This window comes from Anoplophora glabripennis, unplaced genomic scaffold (genome assembly GCF_000390285.2).
Source record: "Anoplophora glabripennis isolate ALB-LARVAE unplaced genomic scaffold, Agla_2.0 scaffold157, whole genome shotgun sequence".
Taxonomy (NCBI): Eukaryota; Metazoa; Arthropoda; class Insecta; order Coleoptera; family Cerambycidae; genus Anoplophora; species Anoplophora glabripennis.
In genome coordinates this window covers 834353-847286 of record NW_019416263.1, presented here as the reverse complement: position 1 = coordinate 847286, position 12934 = coordinate 834353, and the positions used below count along the sequence as shown (strand labels likewise).

General features: G+C 31.8%; 1 protein-coding gene across 1 annotated transcript in view; it reads right to left on the bottom strand.

The window, feature by feature from the left end:
• LOC108904505 (transcription factor SOX-2) overlaps positions 1 to 12934 on the bottom strand; it is a 100689-nt gene that overhangs the window by 69096 nt on the left and 18659 nt on the right. Inside the window, exon 2 of the mRNA XM_023457318.1 lies at positions 7983 to 8177. Within this exon, the coding sequence (XP_023313086.1) occupies positions 7983 to 8177 (195 nt within the window). The remainder of the gene's footprint in view (positions 1 to 7982; positions 8178 to 12934) is intronic.

Here is a 12934-nt window from a genome sequence, read left to right as displayed (position 1 = left end):
AGTATAGACAACTATAAAATACAAACATTACAATTCGACTTACAATTTAAAATTAGANTGAAATAATGAATAATATATATTTTTTTTTATCAAAGAGTGGTAAAAAATTTTGGAATTTTTTATTTTGATGTAGGAAGTAAAAGTGGTCCGTAAGTTTCTTATGAAGGTTTTAGTAATTACTTTTTTAATTTTCTAGTACATACATAAATAAAAAGCACTAAGTTTTGATTCATATTTGAACCAGTTCTACCCAAAAATTTCACTTCTCTCTGGAATTTGTCATGAAGTCATGAATTTTGACTACAGGGTCGTGTTCAGCATCCTTCGAAAATGACATGTGGCTGTGTTGGGTTTGGACTTTTTTCTTTGTGTGGCTGTGTGATCAACTCTGACGCATAAATACGATTATTTCCAGAACATACTTTGTTCATATATTTGTCTCAGAACAATGATATATTAGTATATTTAATCATAACATTACAGCAAAATCCTATAATTCAACTAATATCTGATACGGTCTACATCCTGTTATTAAAAGAGACGATGTGGATTGCATTCATGATCAACATGTTATCTTTTTGTGTATATATTCAAGGACTGTTACTATTTATGTTATTCTATTTGGATTTATGGAGCTACCATTTTAATTTTCTATGACACTGAAATGGAGTTTATACCTCTCTATTTATTAAGGGCATACATCATATTGAAAAAAAAAAAAAAAAAAGCTGCACCGAGGAAAAAATCTTGCTTGAAAATAGTAACTTTAGCTTTTGAAAATATCAAATACTTACCGAATGTTCTTAAAAAATCTTAAATCTTAAAAGATAAGGTGCAATTGTCCTTAACGTAAATTACGCCTTCTGTTAAATTTAGAAATGATTTCTATCCCAATAAAAAAAGTAAACGTTAACGCATTTATTGCATAATTAAAAATGTTTGAGTATGCTTCTTTATTCGTTAACTATAACGACAATTAATGAACAAATTAATTCCTAGAAAAATTATGTCAGTTTGATTGATTAAATTAATAAAAGAAACACCATTAGATATTAAATGAAAAAACTACAGTGACAGGTAAATAACTAAGTTCACTCATGATGTCTGTTAGCACAAATTAATAGTTATTTCTGATAATTTGTATTATATTTCTTAAAAGCCTTGAATTCAAACCAACGAGAAAATAGTAAAACTAGTTTTATTTCCTTTTTTTTAAATAATTTGAAGACATGTGCATAGATACCCAACCTTAAAAGTTTTATATAGAAAAATGGACAAGTAATATTTATTCTATTAAATCAAGTGGAATTTTATAGAAAGCAGCTCCGTGCTCCACTTACAGGTACTTATACTACATTGTCATAATTCTTCCCTCAACTTTTGTTAATCCAACAGAAATTAATCATTATTCACCACGTCAAAAGTGGCACTTCGTGTTAATTAATCAAAACCCTCAAGTCTGTAAGTAATTATGTATGTTTTCCTTATTGGTTTTCGATTGAAAAAATAAAAGTAAATATCGGTTCCGCTGTGGTCGTTATGCAGCGTCGGCCAGGTGGTTATTGTAGCGTCAAATATGACAGTTGGGTTCCCGTTGCTTTATTTAAAATAGAAACGGCACAATGCGAGGAATACAATCCAGTTATTGTAATTTTTTCAATCGATATACCCGCGCGTGGAATTGGATTCCGTTTTCTTGTAGCATCCAGGTAAGCGGATTGAATGCGAGACCAGTGGCGTACAGGATTTTAAAATATTATCTGCAGATACAATATAGGTGGATTAAATTTATTGACACAAAAAGAACGTGATATAATGTCAAAACGAATTTTAAAATAAAATTATAATTTGCTTTCCCACCCCCTCCCTCAAGCAACGCTTTACATACAGGATGTCGTAATATTCCACTTAAAATAAAAATAATTTGAATGTAAGTCTGCAAAAACGTGTTTGAGATACCTCATCATGTAGTGTGCACTCTTTAATTTATAAAAATATACAGGGTGTCCCTGAAAAGTATGGACAACGCTTGACCGCAGCTTTCTTGGATGACAATAAGACCATTTAGCGTAACTTACCTATATTTAAAAATCACACCTACTGAGATATAGCCTTCTAAATATACAGGGTGTTCCGAAATTCATGCAACAAAATTTAGTCACAGATTCTTAGGGCAAATTTAGGGGACCCGTATTTTTTATTTTTGCCAAGTGACCCCCTCTTTTGGAGTTACAGCCCCCTGAAGTCCGCCCCTAAAAATTATTTTTTTTTATATATCAGAACCCTGTTGTACGAGGATCACGAAATTTGGTACACAGGGGTTTTATGACATGTGGAATTTGATGATGCAACGTTTTTTGGCGGGGAACCCCCCTTAAGATCATTTTTCGTGGGCCCTCTTGCCTTTGGAGCCAAAAAAATTTGGTCACATATTTAAATTTCTTGAAAATTATCAGTCTACTAGAAAGCCATTAAATTTAGAAACTTTTTGTCTCTTTGTACTTTTTTCGTAAAACGCAATGTTTTCGAGAAAAATGTCAAAATGTGATCGAATGCATATCGTGATTCCCCATTTTCCTCAAAAACATTGCGGTTTACGAAACAAATAATCAAGGGACAAAAAAGTTTCTAAATTCAATGGCTTTCTATCTAACTAATAATTAAAAAAAAATCAAATTTGCGACCAAATTTTTCTGGTTCCAAAGACAAGGGGGCCCACGAGAAAGTGTCTTAAGGGGGTTTCTCGCCAAAAAACGTAGCACTGTGAGATGCCACATGTCATAAAACCCCTGTGTACCAAATTTAGTGATTCTCATACAACATGGTTTTGAGATATAAAAAAGACTTCTTAGGGGCAGATTTCAGGGAGCTGTAACTCCGAAAGTGGGGGCCAGTTGGCAAAAAGAAAAAATACTGGTCCCCTAAATTTGTCTTGAGAATCTATGGCCAAATTTTGTTGCATGAATTTCGGGACACCCAGTAGAACAGTTTTTTTTTCAAATAATTTGAAAACTATTTTTCTTAGAAACTTCAAATTTAGTACACATATTTTTTTAGATAAGGGCAATGTAGAATTTGGTGAGAATACATATACAGGACATTCTCTTTCTAGTGCCTGTGCTCTACTGGCTACCCCGTAACTTTTTTATGTGCACGCCAGTGACGCTAGAATTAAATTATTAAAATTTTAGAATATTTTTAGTCTCTTGCCAATGCCAATTTTATTCGAAATTCATAAAAGATATAAAAATTTTGTAAGAGGCAACAAATATTCTAAAATAGTGCTTATTTTTTAAAATACAAATTCTGGTACCACTGACGTACATACAAAAAAGTTACGGGATAGCCAGTGGCACACAGGCACTAGAAAGATCTGTGTTCTCACCAAATTCTATATATACATTGCCTTTACATAAAAAAAATATGTGTACCAAATTTGAAGTTTCTAAGAAAAATAGTTTTCAAATTATTTGAAAAAACCTAAGTACACATTTGTATACAGGGTGAGTAATGAATAATGGTATACAGCTTAATCGCAGATTGTTAACGTCAAAATATAGTGATTGAGCCAAACATGCCTTAATCAATTGTTGCTCATTTTCGTTCTACAGGGTGTTAAAGTTGAAAAAAATACTTTTTTTTAATCTATATTTTAAGTATGTATGGACCGATTGTTTTGAAAATTTGTAGTTTTACGTTTTTTGAGGTGGCAAATACGAATAGTGTAGTGGTCACGTCTATGGGGAGCTAGTGGTACTGTCCTGTCAATTTAAAAATATGTCTAACTTTTTATATTTTATAATTTTTTAACTAGAAATTCTAAAAAAAGGTAATTGTTACAAATCGATAAACTCTACTAGTGTTTTCGAGATACAGACATTTTAAGTTTTTGAGATTCGACGGGAATTAAATTAGAAAATTAATTTTTCCAAAGTAGTAGGCATGGACATAATAAATTGACAGCTGTCACTGCAATACCATATTGTTTTCTACTCAATTCTATTAAGAAGTAGTTTTTTTCTTGTTATTTTTTAGAGAAGAGAATATCTTAATAAAAGGCTAAGAAAATGCATTGAAGTTGCTGGTAGTTAATAATTTGTTAAGATATGCATAATAAAATCTTTAATTGCTGTAATGTTTGTCTTAATTCTTAATTCAGGCTTGGTATCTTAAGACCTACTAATTTTCTAATTTAATTCCCGCCGAATCTCAAAAACTTGAAACGTCTGTATCTCGAAAACGGTTTAGTTTATCGATTTGTAACTAGTACACCTTTTTTATTTACAATTGAACGTAGTTCAATAATTTGTAGTTAAAAAATTCAAAATTGTAAAATACAAAAAATTAGATAGATTTTTATATTGATAGGACAGTATAACTAGCGCCCTCTAGTCGTTACCCCAACACTGTTTTCATATTCGTATTTGCCTTCTCAAAAAACGTACAACTTCAAATTTTCAAAACAATCGGTCCATACATACTTAAAATATAGATAAAAAAGGAAAATATTTTTTCAATTTTAACACCCTGTAGAACGAAAAGGAGCAATAATTGATTAAGGCATGTTTGGCTCAATCAGTATATTTTACGGATAACAATATGCCATTAAGCTGTGTACCATTGTTAATGACTCACCCTGATAGGTAAGTTAGGCTAGTCTTATTTTCATCCAAGGAACCTGTGGCCAAGCGTCGTCTATTATTTTCAGAGACACCCTGTATAATTTATTATTACCTCCTTTACTTTTACTGTATTTTAAAGGTATTTTTTTCAGACTTGTAAAATCTTGATGTTGGAATATTGCAACATATTTTATATTATCTGGTTTAATCTAAATCTCAGTAGTATCTTTTATTTGGGTAGATCCTTTCGAAATATTAATATTACGTCGCATACACAAATTTATTATTTTTTTAAACTTCTTATGTTTGAAACATGCAGTCTGAATGAAAAGCTTTCCAGAACTGTACAAATTTGTCAAAAATCGTGTTAAGTTAAAATAACAAATTCGTTATTCTCTAAATCCTATACGCGCAAAATGGATATTTTTTTATGAAAACAAAAATTCGCGTCCTTTCAAAGCAATATTCATTGAAGCGTGTTTTAAAAATAACTGATTTATCAGAATTCATGATACCATATTTCACAACAAACGGCATTGTTTAAAAAATTATACGCCATAGTCATTTATTATTCGGAACGAAATCAATTTTTATGTAGATAAATTTTTAATTCTAATTTTTGGCTCGAAAATTTACAACAAAGGTCTTACAAAGCTTTTGTGTTGCGATAAAATACAGAATTAAATTAACATCAGTCCCTTTTTAGTTCAAACGGTTTTATTATGATAAAAATCGAAATGGGAATAATTTACTCGGCCTTATTCAGCGCTTTAGTATCAAATCCATTGGCGTGCAGCACAAGATACAATATAATATGATTTGAACACGGTATGGCGTATGAAATATACAGCGCTGGCCATATCTGCATTACAATGTAGCAGTGGCGGCTCGTGACATTGTGCATAGGTGAGGCCCGTGGCTTTTTTTATTAGGTGGACAAGAAAGAAACTTTTAGCTGCATTTACAATATTATAGAAAAATTGATGTTCACGAGCAGGATTTTCATTCAGATTTTATAAAAAATTATACGCAACTGTTTTTATATTTTATTAATCCTCGTCATTTTTTATTATGGAGATGTTCGCCAATAGCCCTACTATAACCGTAAATTAAAAAAATATATTATTAATAATAATATCAGAACTTTAAAAATTGTATTTATAATAAAATTGTATTTACAATAAAATTAGATAACAGAAAAAAGTATAAAGTATATATTTACCTAATAATTAACATAATTGTTCCTACTTGGTTTATGAATATTAAAAAATATGAAAAAAATATAAAAACAAATTTTCATAAGGTAGCCAGCCAACTTATTTATTTACATATAAAACAATGCCGGCAGCTTTTCGTTTGCCTGCAAAACAATTTGTATGTTTCCGAAAATACCATTTTAAATTCCTTGTATAATATTTCTATCGTTTTTTGAACTTCTGTACAAAATATTAAGGTCGTTTTTCAATCTATATATTTCAAAAACGTTTGAACACATTTGTAATAAATATTCAAACGATTTTTCGGGACATTTCTTTGCATATTTTACAAACCATACTTATCGTATTAACTTCGACGTCACCTGTTACATGGGTGTTATACAATAATGAAAACGTAATATTGACAGTTGGTAGAAGGAAGCACAAAAACAAGCGCTTAGGTGGGGAATTCTGGAAGGAAGCCTGGATAGTTGAAGTGAGAACAGTGTGGAGATAGGTAACAAGACGATCGGCGGGCAGTGTGTCAAAAATAGTGAAAAATTATAAGTGTTTAACCGGTATTAGTTAGCAGGTAATTATTCTTTAAGTACTTTGTTGTTAATATGTAATCTTATGATTGTGATGATTATACATGTTTCATGATAATAATTCTGTATATGTTTAGCATTCATTGTCTTATGCCCAGGGACGTATATTTTTCTAACGTAAAATTGTTACAATTATTTAAAGATTGCTCATTATTTATTACATGTTAAAATATGTATATATTGTCGTGACTGCCCAGATATTGCAATAACAACTCCTTTGTTTCACATTTAACTTGTTTTATCATGATTACGTTGTTCTTGGATTTCTGGTGCTCACTTTATGTCATACGCATATAAGAGCCTTGTTGAATTTACTAACATTTTCGCCCTTGAGGAATGAATCTGTAAAAAGAATAATTAAATACAAAAAAGGAATTGCTAAAACAGTTTTTCCGAAATCTCAACTCATAGCTGGATTGCCTCCCGTATGGGACTCCAGTACCTTACTTATTATTATTGTTGTTGTTATTGTTGTTGTTGTTGTTGTTGTTGTTGTTTTTATTATTATTATTGTTGTTGTTGTTGCTATTATTGTTACTAAAACCTCTTCAGTTTTACTTGGAAGTGTGTATGTCTAATTCGAGTGAGGTGACATTTAGTGACACATTAAATGAGTCAGGTCTTATTTATCATTAGCAAAGGATCTTAATTTATGCCTTTTGTTAGCGGTTGTTTTGTATTTATATTTGGGTAGTTAGAGCAACGATCGTGGGTTTCTCTGCCATGCTCTTTCCCCACAGGAGCTCTAGGTGAGCCTGGCACTCTCATTTTATGTTAAATGGTTGTTAATGTTTTTGTTGTTCTTTCTATTTGTCACATGTTTAATTTGAAGACTGTTGTACGTAAATAATAAAGTTAGGTGTATTTACTCTGCTTTTGTTTTATAAAATTAAACCATACTTCCCCTCTTTAAAGTTAGTAGCCAGCGCCTTCCGGTCAATAAAAAAAAATAGATGTATACAACGTAGGTATTCCTTATGACGATCACATATTTTTGGCCACAACTACGTTTGGTTTATTTTTTCGATCGAACCCGGGGTTGTTATACTACAATATTATTACAGTACGATATTTCAATGGCATAAAAAGCCGAACATCCAATACTGATAATTTTATTTCAATAATTTTTTATCTACACATACGGTAGGTAAGAAATTACTATTAAAATATTTTTTATTTAGATTTGATAGTTTAATTTGTTTGTTTTTGTCTCTTTTCTAGCTTAAGAAATCATACGATGTATGTGCGACACGAGGAGTGGTGTGACGTCAGAACATGTATTTTTCCTCGCTTGGGTTCCATTAAATATTTTGAGGGAGAAATTCTTCACTTTTTGCACATTAAATAATTATTATTTAGGTACACTTTCTGAATATGACTTAAAACAACGTATGCTAAATAAACCCATTACATGCGACACTCATTTTGCCGTGGTAAACGACTTAGCGTTAAACGTTCGTGTGCGCTGCCCCTTACACTTCCATTGGGAAAAAATCATTCAGTCCGGCAACATAATGAACTCTAAATCTTTTTATATCTGATCCAATATCACTGACCTGCCCTGAGAGCGTCCATCGGCACCGAAGGATATGGAATGGAATAAGGATAACCCTCTTTCCTCAAGGTTTTCGGCTTGCGTCGTGGCCTGTATTTGTAGTCTGGATGTTCTTTCATATGCAGGGCCCTCAGCCGCTTCGCCTCGTCGATGAAAGGCCTCTTCTCGTCTTCCGTCAGCAGCTTCCACTCTGCACCTGAAATCAGTTTCATTTTCAGAGATATTATCGCGGATGGATACTTATTTTTGAGTTTAAGGGTGTGCGTGCGTAGGAAAGGTTTTCATGTAGCAATTTCTAAAAAAAAGGTTAAACTTTATATTTGGGGTTTAAATCCAATGCACTAATCTGCCATATTAGAAGTTTCCAGTCAAAATTGGTTATTCAGAATACAACTGACAGCAAAATTATTCAAACGACATTCAGGATGTTCTGAAAGTCCGTCAAGAAACTCCGGGAGGTGATTATACGGATTAAAATAGTAACAGTATGTAATGATTTTTTTTTTCGAATTGTCAATTGTTTGCAAGTTACAGTTTGCCAAACTTAATTTTTGGTTATATTTCTATCTAAAAAACTCATTTAATTCAAGTTTGATTAGTCTCTCATTTGGCACACCCACTAAGTAGATGAAGCTCTATTGGACCAATAAAAGAAAAGTTTCATTATGCGCCGCTAGGAAGCACTTTACCTACAACTCAAAATTTGTTTTGTTCATAACTTTTTTACATTGAAGAGAAAAATAATATCAGAAAAAATTATGTACTCTTAATTCGAGTCGATAAATGTAACCGTTCAGCAGAAAATCGCTATTAATCGCTATTAAAGTGTTATTAAACATAAAATTTTTGATAATTCTTTCTGTAATTAATCAAGTCATAAAATATTCAAAAGTAAGTATCGCTCTGTAGTAAAATTACAATGTGAATTGTCAATAAGTACCTGTATAAAGGCCAGATGGGTCTTTCAAATAAAAGTTTCACCAAATCAATATATTTACATTTTAAAATTATTTTTTCTAAGTGCTATCTGCCTTCATCTTGACGTTGGAATTGTTTAAAACCGGTGATGTAACGCTAGACGTTAGGTTATTATGTAGAATGTAACATTTTCAAAGTGTAATAATTGTTCGGTGGCGACCGCTGGGCGCAGAGGTAGTTCGATCGGAGTGATCTTTCTCCATCGAATAGAAGAGGTATTACTCCAGTCGAATTACATCGTAACACGTGAAAACATGAAAAAATTATTAGTAGACATTTTAATGCACTTTATGACGCGGAAGTGTATGTAGAATGATAATATCAAGAAAGTAATTCGAAAGAAGTGATGCAAAGTTGACAAATTGCAAATAAGTAGCAAATTTACGTGTTTTTTCACGTTTTTTACTGCCCTCGAAAGACGACTTATCGGAAAATGGGTCATATTATGTTGTAGGAAATTAATTTACCTACAATTTAAGGTATTTAAAATCATATTTCACAAAACAGTTAACAAATATGACTTTAGTTACCTTAAATTGTAGGCAATTTAATTGCCTACATGTTGTAGGAATAATTTTCCGATAGGTTATCTAGAAGACAGTAAAAAAGTGAAAAACACGTAAATTTGCCACTTATTTGCCAACTTCTTACGAGTTACTTTTTTGATATTATCATTCTACATACCCTTTCTCATCATAAAGTGCAATAAAATGTCTTGTATAATCTTTTCACATTCAAACTCTAATTCGAATGGAGTTTATGGACATTTCATGCTACGGTGCAGGTAATGCGGACGAAAATGACGAATCTCTACATAATAACTATTTTTATTAGACACTGTCAATGTTTAAGTGCACTATAGGATTTTGGGGTAAAAACTAACTTTTGTAAGGGATGAATTTGTGTGTAGGAGCGACAAACGCAAAAAGGAAAAATATGTAACAATGATTAGGTTAGGTTCTGGGATTAGATGGTGGAAATATATACAGGGCGATATCTGCAACGTTTTCGAGCTATAAAGCGATATCTAATTTTTGGCAAAATTATCTTAAACCTATACTCCCTTTTTAAAATAGAGACATGAAAAAACCTATCTTTTGCTTACTCAATACATTTGAAATAAAAAAATAATAATTATGGCCGAATAACTTCTAAGTTTTGGTTCATTACTATTTTAAATGAAACCCTCTGTTAAATTTGATAGGTTAATAAGGTTGACAAGGTATTTTTACTGTTTCACTAATAGCAATATCATGCTTTCAACAGTGCCTGATTTACCTATAGGCTGGTGTAGGCTGCAGACTACAGGCCCCCACCAACTAGGAGCCCCCACCATGTTAACAACAATTTTTTTAAAGATTTTTTTTAAAACCTCCCATCAGGAACAAGAAAGAAAAATTATTCTGAAGAATATAATTTTTTTATTCTTAAAATTGGAATAGGCCCCCACCAATTTTCAGCCTACAGGCCCCCACCACTGTAAATTAGGCACTGGCTTTTAATAATCCAAAATAATAAAAATAATATTTTAAAATCAAATCGATTGAATCAGACTGCTTAATTGGCTGGCTACTTTTTTTAAATAGGACCTATATGAAAACTGCTCTACTATTACTACTGAGTTAATCTAACAATTCTATATACCTTTTGTAGACTACAGCCATAGAAACGAAAGAATATTGCTCAACGAAGAAAATAAAAGATTAGCCGTTGCAAAAAAAATTGAGTTGCAATTGATTAATATTCCCCTGTTGTAGTTTTCACTGTGACTTTACTAATATATTACTTTATACTAATTTATCTATAATTTTTATCTGCTTCAAATTACATTCTTAACTATATTACAATTGCATTAATAGCACAGTTAGATAGATATTGTTACTAAATAGCAATAAAATTGTGCTCTAAACAAGTTAGGTTACTTCCAAAAAATTCTAAACACTTATTGGAAAACATTTTCCTTTGGTATATTACACTGAAGCTGTTCAGAAATCTACCGCATTATGCCCGGATCCGAATTGAGCGAAATTGCAAATAGAAAAAAAATCAATTTTGATTTAATTTCCTGTAAACATCGGAGCGTTCTTCTTTTGTTGCGCATATACAGTCACCTGTTTCGCCATTGGTGGAACAATGGGGCGACCGATTGGTTCCTCCAATAGAGATGCTGTATTACATTACGCCGGTTTTTGTTGTGTGTTTTGTCATTTTGTGTCTAGAACTTTGTAAAGCGCCACTGTGCTACCCTTTGTGTTTGCCTCCTGAAGCGAGATAAGAATTAATTACAAGCCATGATGGCCCATTGTTCACTTTCTCATTCCCATTTTCACTCAAAAGATAATTTAATGCTCCTTCCTTTCAGAATCTCGCAGGTTTTTTTCTTTATATTGAGCCAGCGCTTTGTTTTACTATCTGGATACAATCAATCAATTCTACCGTCCTATCGAATTCAGGAAGCACGAAAATGAACAAAACTTTAAGGGAAAATTGGGGAGTGATACATTTGACGCTGTTTTCAGGTTTCATATACAAGGTATTTCATAATATGTGAGCTTAGAGTGCTTCGTTTGAAAATGAAGGGAAACTTTAACAAAGTTACATTTAATTTTAGTGTAGAATGCGAATACGTTAAAAAATTAGGGGTTTCCCTAATTAGGTTTAAAAATTTCGAGTTTTCCACATTTTCTGAACTTCATATTCGATAAATTTTTTTGACCACCCTGTATAAAAACTGGAAAATTTTCATGTCAAATTCGACAAATTAGGTCTTCCTCTACAAAATGTCCAATTTGCACAAAAAAATAAACTTGTGTTTCCGGGAAAACTAAAAACTTCAATGTTTTAGATGGTTGCAGATATATTTATAAAGAACCTGTCTAATTTAAATGACACATCCTCTAGTTTCTAATATTTCTTAGTATGCTTGACCAATGATGGAGTTGAAAGTGTGTTAGACACTGTTATTAACACGGTTAAATATATATTTAATTATATTGTCCTCGACAGTGACATAATGTGGCACAATGAATACAATTAATTTTAAACTCACGTGGAAAAATTCCCTATAAACAAGTCACTATATTATTGTAGTGCATAAGAATATAGTGCATAGTTACAAAAAACATTTTAAAGTTTTCGGGAGTGGAGTGTTAATTTAAAGAGGTTATAGCTGATGTTAAAATAGTCTATTTCACAAAAAAAACTCTAATCAAACCTTTATAATAGATATATTTACATTTGAAATTAATGAGATCTGTAATGCCGTTTCCGTAATTATTAATCATACATTGGACTACCAGATGGAAACAAATCAGTACTTGTTGTCAGTTAGTTGTCGTTCTTTGATGTTTTAATAAATGCGTTTGTTATAAGTTTCGGCTCGAATTTTTGGTGGGTTGGTGTTACTTTAGGTGTTCACGTAAACTTGCTGGAGACGTTATTGTTAGTGTTTTTGACTTCTTTAATTAGTATTCATAAATATTTTTAGGTCGATCATCAAGACCATGATAATGAGTACAGTACAGACAAGCGACGAGTGATGTGCTACGATATAGTTCTCCTAATTTGTGTTGTTAAATGTTCCATTTCCTAAGAAAAGTGAAACAGTTGTAACATTTTATTCGCCACAACCTTACTGCTTGTTGTGAAATACCATTTTTGATTTGGTAAAGGCTGTCAATTTTTATAATGTCTGAAGTTTGTAATTTATGTACAATTCCTTTAACCAAGAAATCGCCTGGAATACGCTGCGATGGTTCTTGTGGCCTTTTTTACCATCTGAAGTGTGTAAATATCACAGTGGACCAGTTAAACGTTCTGAAGGCTATTCCTAACACCACATGGAAATGTACTAACTGCCAGACCACTTCATCTTTGAACACTGTTGCTGATCCAGGTGAATCTTTAAACAATCAGAATTTGTTGTCATTTATGATGGATATTAAAAATAATTTGAATGATATGAAGATTAGACAA